The sequence below is a fragment of the Dendrobates tinctorius genome, unplaced genomic scaffold (assembly GCF_039654945.1).
Source record: "Dendrobates tinctorius isolate UK_male_01 unplaced genomic scaffold, ASM3965494v1 ptg000107l, whole genome shotgun sequence".
In the NCBI taxonomy this organism is placed as follows: domain Eukaryota; kingdom Metazoa; phylum Chordata; class Amphibia; order Anura; family Dendrobatidae; genus Dendrobates; species Dendrobates tinctorius.
Genome location: NW_027361775.1, coordinates 35911370 through 35936893, shown reverse-complemented (window position 1 = coordinate 35936893; position 25524 = coordinate 35911370). Strand labels below are relative to the sequence as shown.

The following is a 25524-nucleotide window of genomic DNA, read 5'->3' as shown; positions in this document are numbered from 1 at the left end:
CTGACCCCGCAATCTAAATCCAAAAGCTAAACCGGCCCTAACCTGCCCTACACTAAACACCAACCAACCCTCTTCCGCCCCAAAACCCAGCCACGCCAGCAACACGCCCAACTGATCCTCCCCCGAGGTGCCATACGAACGTGTCCCCAACCAGTTTCCCAAGAACTCCAAACTGACTCATAGATCGACCAAATACCCGAAGACAGAGATGCCCGTATTAGAGGTTCTGCAGCCCTGAGACCACCTTCCAAAGCCCGGCTGGACACTCCAGACCCTCTTCCTCCGCATCTGGGGCCAAAGTCCAAAAACACTCCCACTGCGAACGAGAGAAAGAATCAGCAATGGAATTCCTAATACCTGGCACGTGAGAAGCAGTCACATGAGCATTTAGCGATAAACAAGTTAAAACTAACTGCAGCAGAACTTGAATCACTGGAGGAGAGGACGCAGTCAAGCTGTTAATGGAACACACCATTCCCATGTTGTCAAAATTAAAATGGACTCTTCTATTCCGAAACTCCTCCTTCCACAGGTTCACCGCCACCAATATGGGAAAAATCTCTAACAAAGCAATATTCTTAACGAGGCCTAGCTGAAACCACTCGTTAGGCCACGCAGCCGAGCACCATTGACCCTTAAAATATGCCCCAAAACCCACTCCACCAGACGCGTCCGTAAACAGATCCAACTCATCATTTACAACTGCCTCCTCCATGAGCAACGATCGTCCATTGTATTGTTCCAAAAACTTGTCCCACACCTCCAAATCCACCTTATGTTCACTGGTAAGTCGAACAAAATGATGCAGAGCCCGCACTCCCGCAGTAGCGCTCGCCAACCGCCGAGAAAAGACCCTACCCATTGGAGTAACGTAACAAGCAAAATTCAATTTACCAAGTAGTGACTGAACCTCTCTCAATGACAATTTCTTCACCCGTCTAGCTCGAGACACCTCATCCCGCAACACCTTCACCTTATTCTCTTGTAAACGGAACTCCCATGCCACCAAATCAATCACGATTCCCAAAAAAGACAGGCACGTACAAGGCCTCTCCATTTTTCCTGGAGCAAGCGGTACGCCAAAACGCTCAGCTTCCCACTCCCCTGCCCTAAGCAGCCGCTCACAACAGCCCGAGTCATCCGGACCGATACACAAAAAGTCATCTAGGTAATGAATCAAAGAATCAAAACCTGACACATCCCAGACAACCCATTCGAGAAAAGAACTGAACGCCTCAAAAAACGCGCAAGAAACCGAGCAGCCCATTGGCAAACACCTATCAACAAAAAATTCCCCCCCCAGTAACAGCCCAACAACTTAACACTCTCTGGATGAACCGGGAGCAACCGAAACGCCGACTCGATATCCATTTTAGCCAAAAGTGCCCCCTTCCCACACCTCCGGACCCACTTTGCCGCCTCATCAAAAGACGTATACACCACTGAGCACAGTTCCGGATCAATTCCATCATTCACCGACCTACCACGAGGGAAAGACAGGTGATGAATGAGCCTAAACTTATTCGGCTCTTTCTACGGCACCACCCCAAGGGGCGAAACGACCAAATCCTCAAACGGAGGATCCTTAAATGGCCCCGACATCCTTCCCAACTGAACTTCCTTTGCCAACTTTTCCGACACCACCCCTCCATACTGGTCGGCTGACCTGAGATTCTTCAGCCCCCTTGGTATCTCAAAAGGAGGGTCAGGAATTCTAAAACCGTCCCTGAAGCCGGACAACAACAGTTCTGTCTTCACACCATCCAAAAACTATTTAGATAAGGGGCCATCGTGGCCAGTTTCACTGGCGTCTCCCCCTTTTGAATTACCACTCTCTGCTTTTCCTTTCTGCTTCCTAAAGCATCTGGAAGCACCATGTGAGGTTCCGCTACAATGGGAGCAAAGGTGCTTGAATTTGTAGCTCACCCCAAATTTACACTGCCCATCTTTAAATTGCCAGCAGAGACCCTGTTTCTGGGTGCCCGACTGCCCCGACTGACCGCCTGCCCCTTGACCAACGCTTTGCGCATTTGAAGAACCGGCCCCCCTGGCCCCCCCAGGAAAGGAATGGCCGAACTTTAGTCTGTCATAACCTTCAACCACAGACTACTGTCTTTCTGATCCCACCTAATCGCCAGACGAACCGCCTTCCTTTGTTTAAACTTCTCGTCGTTACGGAGCCAAGCATGACCCCGGTATATCCTATACGACTCCCCAATCGAATCTAAATAGCAAAAAAGAGGGGAACAATTCTCAAGTGCGGAATCAAACGCCATCTCCATTTTTCCTCCTCCTCTTTTTTGCTATCGTCCTTCTTTCCCTTATCCAAATTGAACTTTTCCAGTGGTAGCAGGGAAAAAAATTTGACGTACTCATCCTTCCAGATCTTTTCCCGCACCTCCTTTTTAAGATGAGCGCCCAGTGGGCCCTCAAAGCATACATACACCTCCCTGTGGGCCCTATCATCTAAATGGATCTGACATTCCTTCTCTTTCTCAGTCTGAACCGAAACAGACACAGGCCCCCCACTCCTGCGACCCCACCCAGGTGGCTAAATGCGCCGATGGCTCTCTAACCCCTTCCATCTGCGCCACCAAATCCTGCATGGAAGCTAAAATCTCCCCAAGGCCCTCGATTGTTGATGGGCCCTGTTCCCACACTACCTGTCCTAATGCCACCGGCCGGCCCCCTAACCCGCTCCCGACTGCAGGGGACCTTACTAGGGATGATGACAGACAAGACACGGAGCCATACTCACCGGGCTGCAAGGACGCTGTGTCTCCTCCAGTCGCCATTCCCGAATCCCGTTGTGCATAAAAACTGGAGCTTTGCCTCAGACCCTCTGTCCACAGAGGTCCGATACTCGCCGAACCAGGCTCTCTTGACACCGCTGCACTGCTGGGCCGCTCTCTTCTGATATCGCCCCCTCCCCCGCTGAGGCCAGCGGGCTGCACAGACACAGGGGCTGCCGCCTGTGGCCACCTACCACTCGCACCCCCTACGACAGTCTGTCGCTCCTACCTTGGGCCTCCCCCGCCGCTGGTCCAGTCAAGGGGCCCGCATCACTGGGCACACTCGCCCACCCCGACTGCCGGGGGCTGCCGCCCGATAATCCCCCCCATGCTGGCCCTCTCACCGCCACCATGCGTCGAGGAGACAGGCCGCCCGGCTCCATGGCGGCCTGCCATGACATCATCCATCCGTGCCGGCCCGGCTCGTGCAGGCCCCGCCTCCCGATCGGACCTGGGAGAAAGCCTAGCGACCGCTGCTGCACCCAGGCCGGCCCGTGGTTTCCTCCCCGCCCAGGGCCTGCCAAGTATGCCTACTAGCAGGCACCCAAGCAGGAGGGTCCCTGGAGGGGCTCCGACGCCGGTGCTGGGTGCTTGGCGCAGCTTCTGGGGACAGGCGCTCTGGAGGTCTCACCCGGCGCCTTGCATGAGGGGAAGCAACGGCGACCGACCCGCCGCCTCCCCCGATGATCCCGGCCACCTGATCCTGTAGCCATCCATCAGGCTACACCTCTGCTGCCGCCCGCAGCCTCTCCAGGACCACAGATATGGACTCCATGCTGTGGACAATCCCTTGTGGCTCCGGAGCAGGAACTAAAGGTAAACACCCCCCTCAACCTCCTAACATACCCCCCTTTTCCACCTCCTCCACCCCCCAGTCCCTGGGATAATTAACCCCTTCCCTCCAACCCACTGTCATGAAGGGCCTCCACTTAGCCGCTGGGGGGGTTGTGCGGCTCGCTCCGGCCCCTGTCTTTCGGCAGGCATGTCAAAACGTCCCAAATCACTTGGGATAAAACTGTGTTTCAGTGAGAAATCAGAAGGCCATATTTCCACTTAAAAATCGTAAGCCCTAATATAGGGCCAGGAGGCTCTATTTGCTAATCCAAACTGTTTGAGATAAAACTGTGTTGCAGTGAGGAATCATTTGGCCACATTTGATCATCAAAATCGTTAGTGTGCCTGATCAACACTCTTACACCTATCTAAGAAAATAAATAGTGATTGTTCATTTATTGACAGCTGTGGGCCTACAGTTGTGAAGCACAAGGTTACAAGAGGGTAAGGCTACTTACAACATGGGGAAAATCAAGGTCGCGGTGGAAGGGGTATAGGTTTGGTGTTTGACGTGTACGTGGGTTAAGCATTAATGTTAATAAAAGCTTAACTGAACAAACACCGTCTCATCCTGTCCTAAGACCACTGACAACATTTGTTACTGGATGCATTACAGCAGTAGGCCTTGTACATGAGGCTCAGAAAGAGCATGTGCTCCAGTGGATGGCAAGAGGTGAATCAAGGGGCCTCTAATCGCCCTTGTTTCTCCCGTGTCAAAAATTTCCAAATGCCCAACTGACATTCTATTTCATGGGCATCAGAGGTCTGCTCTAAAGACTCATAGAATCCAGAGGAGGAAATAATCTGCACCGATGGTCAACACTTTTTGATGTTGGATCCAAGGCCAGATGAAGTAGGGTCCAATCAGAATCCAAACTCTCATCACCAGATGTTAACCACCAGGGGTGGAAGTGATCTTGATGAGACTCAGATACGAGAGGTGCACGCGGACTGTACTGTGGTGTCAGGGCAGGAAGAGGAGGAGGATGACTCTCAGGGTAAGGAGAGTGAGAACAGAGAGGTTGACACTAAGGTTGTAGATCCCACTTAGTGTGAACTTGGTGAGTGAGGACTGTCAGCTCTTATGGAAGTGGGCATGACTGTTGTTTTTGTGTCACCTAGCACAACTCCTCTTTCTCAATCCACCATAACATCTCTGCCTGCACTTCACTTACAGTCCAGCAGTTTGTCCAGTTCTCCATACTCCACCCTCTCTCTCTTACTATAATATAAAATTTAAAATAATTCCACCAAGCAATGGGAGGACAGGGCTAGAAATATGATTACAACAACTAGAGCACTGGTGAAATACTGCTTGAAACTGCCATACATAACTAGGTGTAAAAAGGTGGACTGCGAAACGCGCGTCGGGGACCTTCACACTTACAGGTCGTATGCTCTATCTTCACTTTACCCTTCTAGGTTCTTAATTATTATACTCATGTGCAATTTGTTCTGCATATCCCAGTTGGATATGCATACAGCCATCTACCTCTCAGTCCACCTTTCTACACCTAGTTATGTATGGCAGTGACAAGCAGTATTTCACCAGTGCTCTAGTTGTTGTAATCATATTTCTAGCCCTGTCCACCCACTGCTTGGTGGAATTATTTTAAATTTTATATTATAGTAAGAGGGCTACACATTGGTGACTTTTTGGCTGTATCACTTATAAATTCTTTGAATCTCTGCTGATAGTGCATATGTACTCTGTAGTGTGATATTGGATACTCATCTCCTTTTATCTTATATATGTCTTGTCTTTGTGTCTTTTGCATTGATTAAATAAAATGCTAGCAAGTTAGAGCAATGGTTGTCTCCACAGAATTTGGAGCCAGGGAAGGCCGTGTGCGATAACGATGCACACCTGGTGGCGGCCCTACGCCGGGACAACATCACAGATGTGCTTTGCATGGCTCATAGCCTCAACCTAGTGGTACAGAAATTTTTCTGCCACTATCCTGGCCTGGATGCTCTGCTGCAGAAAGCACGATCGCTGTGTGCTAACTTTTGATGATCACACCACACAGGTCATCGACTTGCATCGCTACAGAGGTCTTTCGGCCTACAAGTTAATCATTTGACTTGCGATGTTCTTACATGATGAACTTCCACTCTGCACATGTTGCAGCAACTCTGGCAGCAGCAATGAGCCCTGGTGCAGTATGTCCTTATGCACAGCCTGGGCCAGCGTAGTATGGACATAGCACAAATAACGCTTGGATAGTGGGCGCAGATGAAGGACTTCTGCACCCTTCTGTACAGTTTTGAAATGACTACTAAGATGGTTAGTGCTTATGATGCCATCATCAGCTTCCCTATTCTGGTCATCTACATGCTGGAGCACACGTTGAATAGTCTGGGTGAAGAGGTGGTGGTCTTAGAGGAAGATGTTAAAACAGAGGATGATGCGGAAATCATAGCAATAACTCAAATATCCAGACTGTCATCGCACAGGTAAGTGCCATGGGAGGGTGGCGTACAGTGATTGAGGGGGGCTCATGGTACCAGACAAACTGTTAGTGAGGGTGCAGGAGCCAAGGAACAAATGGAAGAGGATGAGGAGGAAGAGGCAATGGACGCGCAACAGTCAGGAGATGAAGAGGATAATGATCCTCTCTCTGTTGCCTGTGGTTGGCAAAAGGGGACAGAGGAAGCAAGCTTGAGGTTTACCCTGCTAACAGCATACCTTGGACTTGGATGGAAGCGCTTGGCACATTAGCACCTTCTAGCTACACTATCTTCAACATGATGCCCATATTCTTAGGGTTAAAAATAGTGCTGACTAGTGGGTTGTCCCTCTAAATACCAACTAAAATTAAACTACTCGAAAAAAATCAATAAAAAACTCATCTTTATTAGGTAAAGTATAAAAAAAATAATTAAAAATCAAATTTAAAGGGGATTATAATAAATAAATAAAAATAGTTAAAAACATACAATTAAAAAACAAAGTTTAAGGGGATTATAATAGATAATCCCCTTTGAATTTGGTTTTTAATTGTATGTTTTTTTATACTTCACCTAATAAAGATGAATTATTTTTATAAATTTTTTTGAGTAGTTTAATTTTTGATGGTATTTGGTTTATACAATAAAACTCCCATTTAATATTTCCTCCTCATATTCTGTTGTCACTCTGTTAGGTTCACGGTACAAGAGTAATTGTAGTCAGATGCTACCCCCTGGAAAGGGGGGCATGCATGCTGGATTATTGAAACACGCTTGTAGACAGTCTTAAGAGGGGTTTTTCCCCAAGACAGTAGTGAAGCACACAAGTGTGCATCACAGTTCTAGACGTTCAACCCCTGGACCGTCAAGGCGTCATTTTAAAAAACACTAGCAGCAGCAGTATATGTGGCATAAGCAATTTCTGTGAGTAGTTTCACACATGTTTTAAACCAGCCCTTGCACCAGCAGAACAGAGTACAAGTCTGACAAATTGTGAGTGACTGTAGAGGATGGTGCAGAAGTATCTGGAGTTGAATATCAATGCCATCAGGGTGGGTGGGACCCTTTTGTATTTTGGTCTTCAAAAATGGAAGAATATCTTGAGCTCACCTGTCACGCCTTAGAGGTTTTGTCATGATCGGGAGCCAGCATTCTCTCAGAACGTGTTTTCAGTGCTTCTGGTGGTGTCCTGATTAATAAGTGCTTCCAGCTGTCTCCTGCACGTGTAGACCACCTAACTTTCATCAAAATGAACAAGTCATGGATCTACAATGACTTTTGCACCCCAGTCATAGACTGGGCAGACTAGGTGACTTTGTCATTTTTAGTGTCATTCATTGATCCCGTGCTACTGCAGTTTGTGACACCTTTTTGGTGTCTTCTGTGCCTGCTGTTGCTACTGCTGCTGATGTTACAAACAGTTTTTTGAAATGTTAACACTCCAAGTTGGGTCTTCATCTGGTGGGTTGCCTGTAGTGGAAGGTGTGTGAGAGGCCAATTATAATATTTATAATCAGTAGAAATTTATGCCATTTTAATGGTATGTGACAATAATTTTTTTAAATGTGGAGACTCCAAATTGGGTCTTCATATGGTGGATTGCCTGTGGTGGATGGTGTGTCAGAGGAATATCATACTATTTCTACTCTGTAGAAATTTATGCCACTTTAGTGGTGTGTGACAATAAGTTTTTTCAATGTGGACACTTCAAATTGGGTCTCCATTTGGTGGGTTGTATTTAGAAGGTTTGTCAAAGTACTATTGTAATATTTATAATCTGTGGAAATTGATGCCCATTTAGTGGTGTGTGAAAATAATATTTTGAAAAGTGGAGACTCCAAATTGGGTCTCTATCTGGTGGGTTGCCTATGTAAGTAGAGTTCCCAGACAGGCAGGCCTGCACTTACTTACACTCAGCTACCTGTGTTACTTTCCTTACTTTTTTCTTCCAGTAGTACTTTATGAAACTGATGTTTGTGCCATTTGAATGTAGCTGGAAAAAAAATGTGGACGTGTTGCATGAGGTATCAGGGCTCACAGCTCAAAAGGCTTACACCGCTCCCTTAACCTCCATGTCCTCATTGAAACTTCAATTTAAAGCTGTAAATGCTGCCCCAAACGATGATACCTCATGCATAGCCCATGGCTAACTACTTATGTGCCATTAGGAAAGGTTATACTGTGGGTTAATTGATCAGTCAACTACCTGTGTTACTTTCCTTACATTATATACCAATAGTACGGTATGAAACTGATGTTTGTGCCATCTGAGTGTGGCTGGAAAAAAAATAATTTGGAACGGTAGCTTGAGGTAGCAGGGCTCCCAGCTAAGAAGGCTTAGACCACTCCCTTAACCACTATGTCCTCATTAAAACTTCAATTCCAAGCTATAAATGCTGGTTCAGACCCTGATAACTCATGCACGGCCCATGGCTGACTGCTGCTGTGCCATTTGCAAATTTCTTCTGTGGGTCAATTGATGCCACTTTTCATGGTGGCCTAATTTTAGCTGTTCGGGAAGCTTTTTGTCACCACTTAAGGAGCTGTTCATTTGTTTGATTTGGCCTCCTATTCAATTTAATTGTGTTTGGGTACGTTCTGCGAACGTCTAAACAGTCATGGAATCGAACCAAACCGAATCTTGAAAGTTTCGCACATCTCTAGTGGGGAGCATCAGAAGATCAAATATATCATGCAACACTCAGTATGAGATGCACCTTTTGAATCAATCTCAATGACCGACATATTAGTAGAGAAGCTAGGTGACCATGAACAATAGATGAGACAAAGTTAGAAATAGTGTTGCATTATATATTGGATCTTCTGATGCTCTCACCTCTTTTCTTCCTTATCAGACTCATATGTATTCAATGGTTATTATCTTTTAATATGAATTTTCTATGCTGGTTTCTTTTTGTTGTTGATAAGGTTTGGAGTATTCCACAGTATGATTATAGCTAGTTTCTGCAAATTATTAATTTAGTGGGGACTGTATATTCTTGTCCCATACCCATATTGATTATTATATTGATTATGTGCTTTATGAATATTTCTCTGCTCAGTAGTAATTTGCCTTTGTTTCCGGAGATACTGTAACTAACTATATATATATTTTCTTCATTCTTAGATGTTGTAGAATGTGATGATGAAAAGTACTGCACAGGAGCAGGAAGATTGTGTATAAATGAAATTGGTAGCTTTAAATGTATCTGTCAGCCAGGATACACAGAGGGCAATGATAGCTGTGTCGGTAAGTAATGAATTGTTTTTGCAGGATCAAAAGACAGTGGGGCATATTTATTAATGATGTCTAATTATTATTATTATAATGCCATTTATTTCATGACGCTTGACTTCTAATTCTAAGACAGTGCAAACTAAGACAACTGACAGTGGTTTAAGAACATGAGTAAACGCTTACAATGTGCACAGAGCGATCAGTAATAAATCACTCAATGAGCACAGGCTGTTCTTGGCCTGCACATCTCCTATTTACACAGCATGATGAGCAGCCTAGAACAATGATTTTTAACTCCTTCACCATCTTGCGATTTTGCATTTTTGCGCTTTCGTTTTTTGCTCTCCTTCTTCCCTAAAACAATGTTTTTTTTATTTTTCAGTCAATATAAGGGCTTGTTTTTTGCGTGACGAGTTGTAATTTTGAACGACACCATTGATTTTACCCTGTAGTGTACTGAAAAATGGGGAAAAAACGCAAATGTTGTGACATTGAAAAAAAGTTCAATTTCATAATTGTTTTTGGATTTTCTATTTACCATGTTCACTAAATGCTAAAACTGATAACGTGTATAGGTTCTTTTTTATTTAAATGGTGAAAAAAAATCTGAAATTAGTAAGAAAAAAAGTCACCATTTTCCGAGACCTATAGCATCTCATCTTTCTGGATCTGGAGATAGTGGAGCACTTATTTTTGGCATGCCAAGCTGTCGCTTTTATTAATATTATTTTGGGGTAGATACAATGTTTTGATCACCTGTTATCCAATCCGATCCGATATTTCCCAATATCGGAAAGTATCGCTCAACACTAGTGGTGGATGATCGCAGAATAATCTCCATGGTGAAGAGAAACCCCTTCCCAACAGCCAACCAAGTGAACAACACTCTCCAGGAGGTAGGCGTATTAATATCCAAATCTACCATAAAGAGAAGACTGCATGAAAGTAAATACAGTGGGTTCACCGCATGGTGCAAGCCACTCATAAGCATCAAGAATCAAAAGGCTTGACTGGACTTTGCTAAAAAACATCTAAAAAAGCCAGCACAGTTCTGGAAGAACATTCTTTGGACAGATGAAACCAAGATCAACCTCTACCAGAATGATGAAAAGAGAAAAGTATGGCGAAGGCGTGGTACAGCTCATGATCCAAAGCATACCACATCATCTGTAAAACTCGGTGGAGGCAGTGTGATGGCTTGGGCATGCATAGCTGCCAGTGGCACTGGGTCACTAGTGTTTATTGATGATGTGACACAGGACAGAAGCAGCCGAATGAGTTCTGAGCCATACTGTGTGCTCAGATCCAGCCAAATGCAGCCCAACTGATTGGTCGTCGTTTCATACTACAGATGGACAATGACCCAAAACATAAAGCCAAAGCAACCCAGGAGTTTATTAAAGCAAAGAAGTGGAATATGCTTGAATGGCCAAGTCAGTCACCTGATCTCAACCCAATTGAGCATGCATTTCACTTGTTAAAGACTAAACTTCAGACAAAAAGGCCCACAAACAAACAGCAACTGATAACCACCGCAGTGAAGGCCTGGCAGAGCATCAAAAAGGAGGAAACACAGCGTCTGGTGATGTCCATGAGTTCAAGACTTCAGGCAGTCATTGCCAACAAAGGGTTTTCAACCAAGTACTAGAAATGAACATTTTATTTACAATTATTTAATCTGTCCAATTACTTTTGGTCCTTTTAAAAACAGGGTGGCACATGTTAAGGAGCTGAAACTCCTAAACCCTTCATCCAATTTTAATGTGGATACCCTCAAATGAAAGCTGAAAGTCTGAACTTCAACTGCATCTGAATTGTTTTGTTTAAAATTCATTGTGGTAATGACTAGAACCAAAATTAGAAAAATGTTGTCTCTGTTCAAATATATATGGACCTAACTGTTTATCTATTGCAACACCTCACCATAGTTGATTTGCAGATTAGAGAGGTATTATTGTAGAATATAGAATAGATTTGAACTGGCCCTTAACATTTTTTTTGTTGGATATGGTAGAAGCAAACCCAGGAGGAACGCAAGTGACACTGCCAGCAATAATGAATTTCTGAGTACAGATCACCGAAAAAAACATGAATAGTTCAATTAGTCAATGGAAAAAAGCAGCAACATGGCTTAGAATTTATAAAGCAGTAATCTTTGACTAAATACCTGCCATACTCTATACCTACTGCAGCACCTCACCATATTAGAATTGCAGATAAGGTATTGTAGAATATAGAAGGGATTTGAACTGGCCTTGAAAAGATTTTCTGTTGTACTTGTAGCAACAAACCCTGGATGAACACAAGCAACATTGCCTGCTTAGATAAATTTTAAGATCACCATAAAAAACGTGAATCTGCCAATGAATGTTTGGAAAAAAGCAGCAGTAGGGATTAAAATTTATAACACAATAAATAATCCCTGACTATTGTATGAATGACAATCAAATTCAATCCAGAAAATTTTTTTACTTTTTTGGAGTGTTATGTATCATAGAAATGTACCCCAGACCAAGTAATACTGTATGGCTGCGAATTCTAAGTGTTCACTTTTTTTAAGCTTTTCTTGTATGATAGATCATGGAAGTATGCCCCAGACAATGGAATGGAATAGTATATGGGTGAGAAATGTAATCTAGCTTTTTTTATGTTTTGTGGGAGTATTTTATATTGCAGAAATGTACCACAGAACATGTAATACTGTATGGCTGAGAAATGTAATCCTAACAATTTTTTTACACTTTTTTGTAGTGTTAGACAATATCACATAAATATAACCCAGACCACGGAATAGTGTATGGATGAGAAATGTAATCCACTTTATTTTTTTACTGCTTTTTTGGAGTGTTAAATATTACAGAAATGTGCTACAGACCACTTTAAACATGAGTTGCTGAGAAATGCAAACCTGCAAAGAATTTTAACGCTTTTTTCAGTTTTATAGATCACAGAAATGTACCCCAGACCACGTAATACTGTATGGTTGACAAATTTAACTCTGCTAAATTTTATTTATAATTTTTATTTTTTTCAGGTGTTCTATAAAGCAAAAAAGTAATACAAAAGACTTAATACTCAATGGATAAAAAACCTTGCTTTTTATCCCCTCCCCAAGCAAATGCTGCTAGATATTTGCCAATATACTGCCCAGCCCTAATCCCTATCTACAGACTGGATTCTGCCATTCTTCCTGCTCTTGTGACTCTCTCTCCCTCCCTACGCTAAATTCAGCTTGTTTATCATAAAAACAGCAAAAATGATTAGCCTTTAGAAGAGCTTTTAGTATGATAGCTGAGCTTCAGCACCAATATCAAGGCTACAGGCCTCTATTTCATTATACTGTGCACACAGGCCTAGACAAGCACTCTCAGCCTTCAATATGAAGTATCACAGAGCTATGCCGAGCCAGGTGGCGCCTGTCCTTTTACAATTCCTGATGATGTCAGATGGCCAGTCAATCACAGTAATGCCCCAACCAAGATGGCTACGGCATTACAGTGACTTATGGGCAATCCTGCATGCTTATTGGCTGTGTAACGGGCGCCAAAGATGTGGGGCAGGGATTTGAGTTTTATATTGAGTACCACCCATTGCTCGTTGAGTAACAAGCACATCCGAGTACCGTGATGCTTGAGAGATAACCGAGTATCACCGAGCACATTCGCTCGTCCCTAGTGTAGACTTATTTTTTCTCACTGAGCGTGTATTAGGAGGTTGGTGGTACTTGACCTAGAAAAGTTCCTGAGGGGCCAGGGAGAATAGATCCTTCAGCATTGGCCTGATGTTTCTGTTCAGTGCCAAATTGTCCCCTATTGGTACCAGTATTGTTGCCTCTGTACCTGTTGTGAGTTCATTTTCCCCTTCACTACTGAGGCCCGAGGAACTCCCTCTTCTGGTAAAGAAAGGTAGTGAGCCTGATTATCAAACACCTGAGTCTGATGATGATGACTGGCTGAGTGGAGTTACTGACTGGATATAAGGCTGCCGACGCCCTTCTGCCCTGCGGGTGACTTCTCTGTGGGATCCTTGGAGACCAATCTGAATTCCTGCTCCTCTAAAGCTACGTTTTCGGCTCGGCCTTTTGCATTTGTGCTTAGAATTTGTTTTGCTTTGTTTTTCTGGATTTCTGCCATTCCCTGCTGGGGTATGCTGAATTCCTTTAGCTCTGTCTTCTGAAAATACCTGAGTGCTGATTTAGTTTTTGAAGCCTAGCTGCTTCAGGGTCTTTTTCATATCAGCTTGTTGGCTTATGTCTTTGATAGGGTTTTGGCAGATTGCAGACAGCAACCTTCTTTTCCTGTTCTGTTTAGCTAGCTTGGGCCCCATCGTTTGCTCAGCCTATCTTTCTATCTGTGTGAGCGTTTTTTCATCTTGCTTCACCGTCATTATATGTTGGGGGCTGCCTTTTACTTTGGGGTCTGCTCTGGGGCAGTTTAGATTTCCTTTTCTGTCTTTAGGCTATTTAGCGCTCCGGCTGTGATCGAGGGGTCTAGGGCATCGTAGGAACCCCCCATGGCTACTGCTAGTTGTGTTGATAGGTTCAGGGGTCTGCAATCTGATAGTTGCCAACTTCTCTGGTTTTCTGGACGTAGCTTCTATTTTTGTGTCTGCCTCCTACGGTGACTCAATCATAACAGAATCACCCGCCATACCGCAGATCCTAGGGTACTCAATAGCAGGAAAGAATTGTAAAAAAAAAAAAAAAAAAAAAAGTTTGTATATTTTTTCCTCTATATCTCTGAGGCCGTAGGGGGAATTTTTTTTTCTCTCAATGGAGATAAAGCAATTGTCTGATTGTGTGGAGCAGCTCGCTGCGGAAGTGCGGGGAATTTCCGCCTACCTTGCTCATTCACATGCTGCTGAACCAAAGATTCCTACACCTGATGTATTTTTTGGGGATCGGTCTAAATTTTTGAATTTCAAAAATAATTGTAAATTATTTTTTGCCTTGAAGCCTAACTCGTCAGGGAGCTCCGCGCAGCAGGTTAAAATTATCATCTCTTTGCTGCGTGGCAATCCCCAGGATTGGGCGTTTTCTTTGAAACCAGATGATCCTATTCTGACTAATGTGAACGCATTTTTTCAGGCCTTGGGGTTGTTGTATGACGAACCTAATGCCATTGATCAGGCTGAAAAGACCCTGCTGGCATTGAACCAGGGTCGTGATCCTGCAGAATTGTACTGTCAAAAATTCCGAAAGTGGGCAGTACCTGGAATGATAATGCCTTGGCTGCTCTCTTTCGGAAGGGGTTGTCAGAAGCCGTAAAAGATACTATGGTGGGATTTCCTGTTCCCTCTGGTCTTTACGATTCTATGTCATTAGCCATTCAGGTTGATCGGCGTTTGCGCGAACGCAAAGCTGCACGAGAGGTGTTGCCACCTGTTGAACAAATGTCTGAACCTATGCAATGTGATAGAGTTTTGTCCAGAGAGCAGCGTCAGGAGTTCAGAAGGCGTAATAACTTGTGTTTTTTCTGTGGAGATGCCTCGCATATTATTTCTGTCTGCCCTAAACGAGAGAAACGCTTTACACACACGTTTTCTGTTGGTGGTGTTCAACCTAAGTTTCTTCTGGCTATTACTCTGATCTGCTCCCTGTCCACATTTTCCGCCAAGGCTTTTGTGGATTCGGGAGCAGCCTTAAACCTAATGGACTTGGATTTTGCTAAACGTTGTGGATTTCCGATGACACCTCTGCAGACGCCTATCCCTTTGAGGGAGATTGATGCTACTCCTTTGGCTAAAAATAAACCTCAGTTTTGGACCCAGGTGGTAATGCGGGTCGCCCCAGACCATCAAGAAAATTGCAGATTTTTGGTGTTGCATAATCTGCATGATACTATTGTTCTGGGGTTTCCCTGGTTACAAATTCATAATCCAGTTTTGGATTGGAAATCTGTGTCTGTGGTGAGTTGGGGTTGTCGGTGTGCCTTTAGTGAGGCTCCGGTGTTTTCCACCTCTCCTCAGTCGCATGATGTTCCTGATTATTTGGGGGACTTTTATGATGTATTTAGTGAGAATGAGTCTGCGTCTTTGCCTCCTCATAGGAGTTATGACTGTGCAATTGAGCTGAGCCCAGGGTGTAAATTTCCCAAGGGTCGGCTCTTCAATCTATCTGTACCCGAGCATGAGGCTATGCGATCCTATATTAAGGAGGCGTTGGAGAAGGGTCATATTAGACCATCCTCGTCACCCTTAGGTGCCGGTTTTTCTTTTGTAGCCAAAAAGGATGGATCATTAAGACCTTGTATTGATTATCGTGCCCTCAACAAAATTACTGTTAAATATCAGTATCCCTTACCCCTGATTTCTGATCTATACTCCAGAGTTAAAGGTGCTTGCTGGTTTACCAAGCTTGACCTCAGGGGGGCGTATAATCTTATTCGCATTAAGCATGGGGATGAATGGAAGACGGCGTTTAATACTCCGGAGGGACATTTTGAGTACCTGGAGATGCCTTTTGGGCTTACTAATGCCCCTTCTGTCTTCCAGTGCTTCATGAACGATATTTTCCGAGATTTTGTCGATACATTTTGGATTATCTATCTGGATGATATTTTGATCTTCTCCAAGGATTGGGATTCTCATGTGGAACATATTCGGACTGTGTTCCGGATCTTGAGGGAGAATTCCCTGTATGTCAAAGGATCTAAATGCCTTTTTGGAGTACAGAGGATTTATTTTTTGGGATTTATTTTGTCCCCGTCAACTATTGAAATGGACCCGGCCAAGGTACAGGCCATATACGATTGGGTTCAGCCCACTTCTTTGAAGGCCCTCCAGAAGTTTTTGCTAATTTTTATTGGAAATTTATAGCAAAATTTTCTAGTATTGCCAAGCCATTGACTGATTTGACTAAGAAGGGTGCTGATGTGTTAAATTGGTCTCCGGAGACTGTTTCTTCCTTTCAGGAGCTGAAGCGAAGATTCATCTCCGCCCCGGTTTTGCGGCAACCTGATGTCTCACTTCCGTTCCGTTCCCTGCTGGGGTGTGCTGAATTCCTTTAGCTCTGTCTTCTGAAAATACCTGAGTGCTGATTTAGTTTTTGAAGCCTAGGTGCTTCAGGGTCTTTTTCATATCAGCTTGTTGGCTTATGTCTTTGATAGGGTTTTGGCAGATTGCAGACAGCAACCTTTCTTTCCTGTTCTGTTTAGCTAGCTTGGGCCCCATCGTTTGCTCAGCCTATCTTTCTATCTGTGTGAGTGTTTTTTCATCTTGCTTCACCGTCATTATATGTTGGGGGCTGCCTTTTACTTTGGGGTCTGCTCTGGGGCAGTTTAGATTTCCTTTTCTGTCTTTAGGCTATTTAGCGCTCCGGCTGTGATCGTGAGGTCTAGGGCATCGTAGGAACCCCCCACGGCTACTGCTAGTTGTGTTGATAGGTTCAGGGGTCTGCAATCTGATAGTTGCCAACTTCTCTGGTTTTCTGGACGTAGCTTCTATTTTTGTGTCTGCCTCCTACTGTGACTCAATCATAACATGTACCCTTGTTGATATATCACGCTATCCCTACCCCTATCACCTCCATATCTCTTACCACCCTCCTCCTCTGCCCATTTTTTTTGGTCTCCAAGTCTGAATACTCATAGTTTGATGTACTAATATCGGTGTCCATATTGGCTACTTTGAGTTCACCTCAGTCATAAGCTGTGTTCTTTTTGAAATCGGTCAAATCTCTAATTAATTGAAGAAGTGTTTCCTCTTTTTAGTATGTGCCATGAAATTCTCTACACTCAGTTGCAAAGCCTTTTCTTTCTTTTCAATGTCAGGCTTCGCTGAAAAGGATTTTTCCATTTCTGTAGACTTATGTCTTTTAGTATGTTGCTCAAATATTGTTTTATCTTCCTCCAGAAATATGGTAAAAATATGGTAAAAAATCACAACATATTCTTTGTAGTCACCCATATAGTTAATAGACCAGGGAAGTGCACGCTAAGGGTCATGCTGTTAATATAATGGTCCAGCTTCAGCACCAGTATCAACACTCCAGGCCTCTGATTTGTTATACTGGGCACACACAGTCCTAGACATACAATACGAAGTGTCACAGAATTGTGCAATGGCGCCAGTCTGCCGAGCCAGGTGGCGCATGTTTTTTTATAACCCCTGATGATGTCACTTGGCCAGCCAATCACAGTAATGCCACAAACAAGATGGCTCCAGTATTGCAGTGACATGCAGGCAATCGCTCATGCTTTTTGGCTCTGCAACAGGCGCCAAAAAGGCTGGGTGGGGATACGAGTTTTAATTGGAGCCCAGCCCAATACTCTCTGATTAATGAGTACATCTGAGAACCGTGATACTCGATCGATAACCAAGTATCACTGAGCACATTTGCGCATTCCTATAATTAACCTCTTCACCCCAATCCTGTTTTCTCCTTCCTGACCTTGCCAAATTTTGCAATTCTGACCAGCGTCATTTAATGAGGTAATAACTCTTGAGTGCTTCAATATATCCTGGTGATGAAAGCTTTTTCGTTACATGTTGTACTTCTGGTTATTTGTGAAAATCTGCCGTTTCTGGCCTCCATTTAAAATTTTAATGCAGTGTGTTAGCGAAGTTATTGACACCAGTTTGCTGTGAAAAATAGTTACCTACAGGCCAGCTATTTAAAACTGGTTTGTCTGTCACACAGATCACATAAGTGCGCTCCAAACTCTGCCATTTCTGGTCTCTATTTAAATTTTGTTGCAGTGTGCTAGTAAAATTATTGACCCCAGTTTGCTGTGAAAAATAGTTACCTACAGGCCAGCTACTTAAAACTGTGGTTTGTCCATCACACGGATCACATATAAGTTCGCTCCACATTCAGCCATTTGTAGAAAACGTGGAAAATATTGTCCTCCATTTAAAAAGGCCAAGGCACGTGGTAAGGGACATGGAACTGGACGTGATGGTGATGGTGCATGCAGAGGCCGAGGCCATGGGCAAGCTGAAATTGTGCCACAACAAACACCCACATCTTCTCGCCCGACTTTCCTGTCCCAATTACTAGGGGACCGCAGCAAACCACTACTGAACCCAGAGCAGTGTCAAAAGATTGTTAGTTGGATAGCAGATATGCTTCTAGTCACTTTGCCACCATCACCACCCTGTCTTCCACACAGTCAAGTCTCAGTAGACGTGAGTCTAGACCACATATTCCTCACCCTGATCCTCCTTCCTTCCATGATGCCGAGTGCCCAGAGACAACTGGACACTCTGTAGAGCTGTTCACTTTTCTATTTATAGATTCAGTCCTCTCGCCCGGTCCACTTGAAGCGGGACAAGAGGAGATGACATGTAGCGATGCTGAAATATTTGAGCAGCCATGGTCACGCAAAGATGACGGAAGGAAAGTCTCACAAGAGGAGGACGATTATGAGACACAATTGTCATAAAGTTAAGAGGAGGACCAGGGTGCGGAAGTGGAAGATGAGATGGCGGATGATATAGTAACTGACCCAACCTGACAGGAGGACATGCAGAGTGAAGACAGCAGCACACAGGGGGAGTGAGGCATAGCACCCCAACAGGCAGGGAGAAGCAGTGTGGTGGCCGCAGACAGAAGACGGGCAACAGTTTCCCGTAACACCAACATGACAGAAGTTGCCAGTACAACTGTTAGGTCTTCCCGATTCTGGTTGTTTTTTAAAGACTATATCGATAACCCCAAAAAGGCCATCTGCACCACCTGCCAGGCAAGCATCAGCAGGGGTAACAAAACTACCAGCCTGTCCACCACCAGCATGATCAGGCACATGGCAGCAAAGCACCCTACTTTGTGGGCTGAACCTCAGGGTTCAGGAACAGCGTCTGCAGGTGACACCAGTGCTTCTTCCGCTGTTGTGCATGCAAGCCCATCCCCTGTCAATGGTGCATGCGAAGATGCCTCCTCCCTTGCACCTCTCATTGCACACACTTAGCTAGCACCATCAGCAAGGACGTTCATGTACTTGTCCTTGTCCCAGTGCAGCGTTCAGTTGTCCATACCCCAGTCCTTGGAATGCAAATACGCTGCCAATGCTCCACAGGCCACAGTACCAAATTCCCACATTTCATGACTGCTTGCGCTCAAAATGTTGCCTTTTAGGTTCATGGAGATTGAAGCTTTCCGCAACCTGATGGCGGCTGGCCCTCGTTACTTGGTCCTGAGCCACCAATATTTCTCCCAGTGTGTCGTCCCCGGATTACACAAGCACGTGACCCATAACATTAGCTGTGACCTCAACAATGCAGTTACTGGGAAAGTCCACCTAACCACGGACACGTGGACAAGTTCTTGTGGACAGGGATGGTACATCTCACTGACAGCACACTGGGTTAACATAGTGGAAGCCGGGGCCCACTTGGACCTTGGGATGGAACATGTTTTCCCGACACTGAGGATTGCGGGCCCTAGGTCAATCAGGTTTGTCCCCCACAGTCTACAGCTCCTGCAACTCCTACTCCTCCACCTTCTGCTCTTGAGCCTCTGTCTCCAAAATAACCACATTAGTCACAAGCTGGAAGTACTGAAGCACTGCCTCAGCCAAGCGGCAACAGGCTGTGCTGAAGATAATATGCTTAGGTGACAAACCGCACAATGCTGAAGAGTTGTGGACAGCTTTGAAAGAGCAGGCAGATCTGTGGCTGACATCACTGAACCTACAGCCAGGCATGGTCGTGTGAGACAGTGGTCAGAACCTGGTGGCAGCTCTGAGGCAAAGCGAACTCACACACGTACCATGCCAGGTCCATGAACTTAACCTCGTGGTTGCGCTGCTTCTCTACCCAGAGCTGCTGGATCTGCTTGTCAAAGTATGCTGCCTGTGTATTCAGTTCAAACTCCACACATAAGACCTCAGGAGTGGACATGGATGTCAGACATATGTACCATCCTCCAAAACTTTGAGGACTCCACCAAGATGGTGAGCAGCGATTAGAGTTGAGCGAAACGGGTCGAAAAAATTCAAAAGTCGCCGACTTTTGGCAAAGTCGGGTTTCATGAAACGAAACCCGACCCTAAGATGAGGTCGGCCACGAGGTCGGCGACTTACGCGCCAAAGTTGCGTTTCAAAAGTTTGTTTTGCGCTCTTTTTCAGCCAATCAGGATCCACGGACACTGTGGGCAACGTGATGACATAGGCACGGGTCACCACCATCTTTCAGAAGGGCATGCAAGTGATTGGCTTGCTTTGGTGGGCGTCACAGGGGGTATAAAAGGGCGTGCACGCCGACCGGCATCTTACTTCTGCCGATCTTAGTATAGGGAGAGGTTGCTGCTGATTCTGTAGAGAGAGCGTTAGGCAGGGAAGAAGACAAAAAAACTGCTTCTGCTGCTAGCGATTTGGCCTGCACAACACACCAGTCACTGTGTGTGCAGTGCAAGGGGAGGCTATATAGTGGTGTATCAGTGGTGTTGGTTGTTGGTCTGCCTTCTAAGGCTTCCTGACATTCCTGCATTGCTGTTTACCCACTGCTCCGCAAACTGCTTTTTTAAAAGCAATCCCAATTTTTTTTTTTTTGTCCTGCTGAAAAGAAAAAAAAACTGCTTCTGCTGCTAGCAATTTGGCCTGCACAACACACCAGTCACTGTGTGTGCAGTGCAAGGGGAGGCTATATAGTGGTGTATCAGTGGTGTTGGTTGTTGGGCTGCCTTCTAAGGCTTCCTGACATTCCTGCATTGCTGTTTACCCACTGCTCCGCAAACTGCTTTTTTAAAAGCAATCCCAATTTTTTTTTTTTTGTCCTGCTGAAAAGAAAAAAAAACTGCTTCTGCTGCTAGCAATTTGGCCTGCACAACACACCAGTCACTGTGTGTGCAGTGCAAGGGGAGGCTATATAGTGGTGTATCAGTGGTGTTGGTTGTTGGGCTGCCTTCTAAGGCTTCCTGACATTCCTGCATTGCTGTTTACCCACTGCTCTGCAAACTGCTTTTTTAAAAGCAATCCAATCTCCCTTATCCTCTAGTCACTTTTGTCACAGCTGTGCCATCAAGCCTGTCACATAGCGCTCAGATATCAGTGGGCCTCACACAATCCAAAAGTGTCCAGTGTCCAAAAGTGTGTGCAGAGATTCAAAATCTCCCTTATCCTCTAGTCACTTTGGTCACAGCTGTGCCATCGAGCCTGTCACATAGCGCTCAGATATCAGTGGGCCTCACACAATCCAAAAGTGTCCAGTGTCCAAAAGTGTGTGCAGATATTCAAAATCTCCCTTATCCTCTAGTCACTTTGGTCACAGCTGTGCCATCGAGCCTGTCACATAGCGCTCAGATATCAGTGGGCCTCACACAATCCAAAAGTGTCCAGTGTCCAAAAGTGTGTGCAGAGATTCAAAATCTCCCTTATCCTCTAGTCACTTTTGTCACAGCTGTGCCATCGAGCCTGTCACATAGCGCTCAGATATTCATTGGGCCTCACACAATCCAAAAGTGTCCAGTGTCCAAAAGTGTGTGCAGAGATTCAAAATCTCCCTTATCCTCTAGTCACTTTGGTCACAGCTGTGCCATCGAGCCTGTCACATAGCGCTCAGATATCAGTGGGCCTCACACAATCCAAAAGTGTCCAGTGTCCAAAAGTGTGTGCAGAGATTCAAAATCTCCCTTATCCTCTAGTCACTTTGGTCACAGCTGTGCCATCGAGCCTGTCACATAGCGCTCAGATATCAGTGGGCCTCACACAATCCAAAAGTGTCCAGTGTCCACAAGTGTCTGCAGAAATTCAAAATCTCCCCTGTCCTATAGACACCTTGTACCTTGTTTTACATTACTATATAGTTTGTTGGATTTTGTCTACATTTCTACCAAAATGAGGTAGGCTGGTGGAAGAGGCCGTGGAATTGGGCGGGGGTTGGCAGCTGGTAATGATGGTGTTGGTGGTGGATCTGATGGTAGTGGCAAGAGCAAAATAGGACCAAATGCAGGAGGTGCTGACCCTGCATCATCGTCTGGCTACATAAGGCCTCGAACGCTTAGTTTTCTAGGAGTTGGCAAACCGCTTTTAAAGCCAGAGCATCAGGAAAAAGTTTTGTCTTACATTGCTGACTCAGCCTCCAGCTCTATCGCCTCCTCTTCTTCAGTTGTAAAAAGTAAAAGCACTGAGTCGTCATTGGAGGCTCATGTTCATGAACCACACCTTTCCTTGTGTCCTTCACCCCAACCAAGATTGAAGGATGACGCAGGCCATACTACTGATTACTCCATGGAGCTGTTTTCACATACCATGCCTGGATTATCAAGTGAAATGGTGAATTACCCAGGCCAAGATGAATCTGACATGGAGTGCACTGATGCACAGCCGCTGATGGATGATTCTGCTGGTACATTCACTCAGAGCACTACATTGTCCTCGCAGTGTACAGAGCCAGATTCTGACCCTGATGAGACTCAGGTGCCCCTTCCCGCACACTATACCACCATACACGGTGACACAGAAGAAGGTGCACATGACATAGAAGAGGAGGTGATGGATGACCCAGTTGTTGACCCAGATTGGCATCCATTGGGGGAAGAGGGTGCTGCTTCCAATAGCTCAGATGAGGAGCATCCACAGCAGACATCGACATCGCAACAGCTGTTATCTGGCAGGCCCGGAGCACTCCAAAGACAGGTTCCAAACATCAAAAGAGTTGCTGGACAGCTTGTCCAGAGGGTCAAAAGATCACAGCGTGCTAGGCCGCAAAATGTCTGCCAAAGTAGGAAGAGTGCAGTGTGGCACTTTTTTGAACAAAATCCTCATGATCAGGCCAAGGTTATCTGTAAGAAGTGCGCAAAGACCTTTAGCCGAGGGAAAAATCTGAAAAATTTGAATACCAGTTGCATGCTTAGACATTTAACCAGCATGCACTTGCAAGCGTGGACACAACACCAAACCTCAAGTGCCACATGTGCAACTGATCACAACGAAGGTAGTCAGCAACGCTACATTGTTTCCCCCACTGTAAGCCCACCGGTTAGCACAGCAGCAAATGTTGAGGTGTCGTTGCAAAACCACAGCAGTCAGGGAATCCCACTGTTATATCAATGAAAGACTGATTCTAGGCCATCAGAAAGAACACCAACTCCATCACCATCATCAACCCTCTCTCAGTCCGCCCTGTCCACCGCTACTTCCACCATATGCAGCTCTCAAGTCCAGCTCACCCTCCCAGACACTATGAGTAGGTCAAGAAAGTACTCAGTCTCTCATCCGCGTACACTGGGTTTGAACGCCCACATTGCCAAACTAATCTCGTTTGAGATGATGCCCTTTCGGTTGGTGGAAAGCACAGCTTTCCGCGAACTCATGGCCTATGCAGTACCACGCTATGACCTACCCAGTCGCCACTTCTTCTCTCGCAAAGCCATCCCAGCCCTCCACCATCATGTGAAAGACCGCATTGTCCATGCACTCAAGCAGTCAGTGAGCGGAAAGGTGCACCTCACAACTGATGCATTGTCCAGTCGGCATGGCCAGGGCCGTTACGTGTCCATCACTGCGCACTGGGTTAATGTGGTGGATGCAGGGTCCACAGGGGACAGCGGTGGTGGGACAGTGCTGCCTAGCCCACGGTATAGGAAACAGTTGGCTGTAGGCGTTCCACCCTCCTCCTCCTCCTCCTCCTCCAGAAGCGAAAGCTCGTCCACAGAGCGCAGTCGTACGAGCACTCCATCTGCAGCTGCCACTGTTGCACACGATGTGTCCCCCTATCGAGCAGCTAGTGGAAAGCGTCAGCAGGCTGTGTTGCAGATGATGTGTTTGGGCGACAGACACACCGCCGAGGTGCTGGCCGAGTACTTGAAGCGACAAACTGAGTCATGGCTGGGCAGTGTACATCTTGAGGCAGGCAAGGTAGTTAGTGATAACGGCCGTAATTTTGTGGCAGCCATAGCCCTTTCAAAACTCAGCCACATACCTTGCTTGGCTCACACCTTGAACCTGGTGGTGCAGTGCTTCCTCAAAAATTATCCGGAGTTAACAGCCCTGCTCCAGAAGGTGCGAAGACTGTGTGCGCACATCCGCCGGTCGCCTGTACACTCCATTCGTATGCAGAAGCTGCAGCGATTGCTCCACCTTCCCAACCACCGCCTCATTATCGACATTGCAACAAGGTGGAACTCCACCCTGCACATGGTGGAGCGGCTGTGCGAGCAGAGGCAGGCCATAATGCATTTGTGGGAGGATACACGGCCAGGCACTTTGAGAGCAGACATGGAGTTGACAGGTGTGCAGTGGTCGAAGCTGAAAGACCTTTGTAAAGTCCTTCAGTGTTTTGAGGAATGCACACGGCTGGTAAGCGCAGACGACGCCATCCTAAGCATGAGCATCCCACTTATGCGTCTGCTCATGCAAACTTTGACGCACCTTAAGGAGCAGGCGTCTGCAGCCAATGTTGATGAGGAGGAAGAGGAGGAGGGAATCCTTGATGACATTCAGCCATTGTCTGCTCAGGGACCTCTCCTGGACGAGGTGGAGGAAGAAGAGGAGGAAGAGGATGATGATGGGGATGATTACTTAGGGGAGGAGGATGCATCTCATGGGGCAAGTGAAAATGTTGGCGTGGCAAGGTCTGGTACAGGGTTTGTGCGTGACTGGAGGGATGTGGATTTGCCAGAAAGTGCTCCTCCACCCAGCACTCGCAGTGCATCATTGACACCGGGAACATTGGCCCACATGTCAGATTATGCCTTGCGGATCCTAAAAAGGGAGCCCCGCATTGCCAAAATGATGAACGATGACGACTACTGGTTGGCCAGCATCCTGGATCCACGCTATAAAGGCAAATTACAAAACATCATGCCACAGGAGAACCTTGACCTAATATTGGCTAATAAACAAGCAACTCTGGTAAATCGGTTGCTTGAGGCATTCCCAGCACACAGCAGCGGTGATGGTTCTCACACGAGCCGTACGGGCCGGGGGCAGCTTGGCAGAGGTGTTCGTGGTGCACACAGCAGAAGTGGCGTTGGAGATAGGGGTTTCATGACAATGTTGTGGACTGATTTTTCAAATACCGCTCACACAACTGGTAATACTGCATCGATGGAAAGTGACAGGAGACAGCAGTTGTCAACTATGGTTACAAACTACTTTTCCTCCCATATCGATGTTCTCCCACACAGGTCATTCCCCTTTGACTATTGGGCCGCTAAACTGGACACCTGGCCTGAATTGGCCCAATATGCCTTACAGGAGCTCGCTTGCCCAGCTGCAAGTGTGCTATCGGAAAGAGTCTTCAGTGCAGCTGGATCAATCCTGACAGAAA

General features: G+C 45.7%; 1 protein-coding gene across 1 annotated transcript in view; it reads left to right on the top strand.

Moving 5' to 3' along the window:
* The window catches only part of LOC141100710 (uncharacterized), a 503724-nt gene that overhangs the window by 229577 nt on the left and 248623 nt on the right, over nucleotides 1-25524 (top strand). The window contains exon 32 of the mRNA XM_073589357.1: nucleotides 9205-9327. Within this exon, the coding sequence (XP_073445458.1) occupies nucleotides 9205-9327 (123 nt within the window). The remainder of the gene's footprint in view (nucleotides 1-9204; nucleotides 9328-25524) is intronic.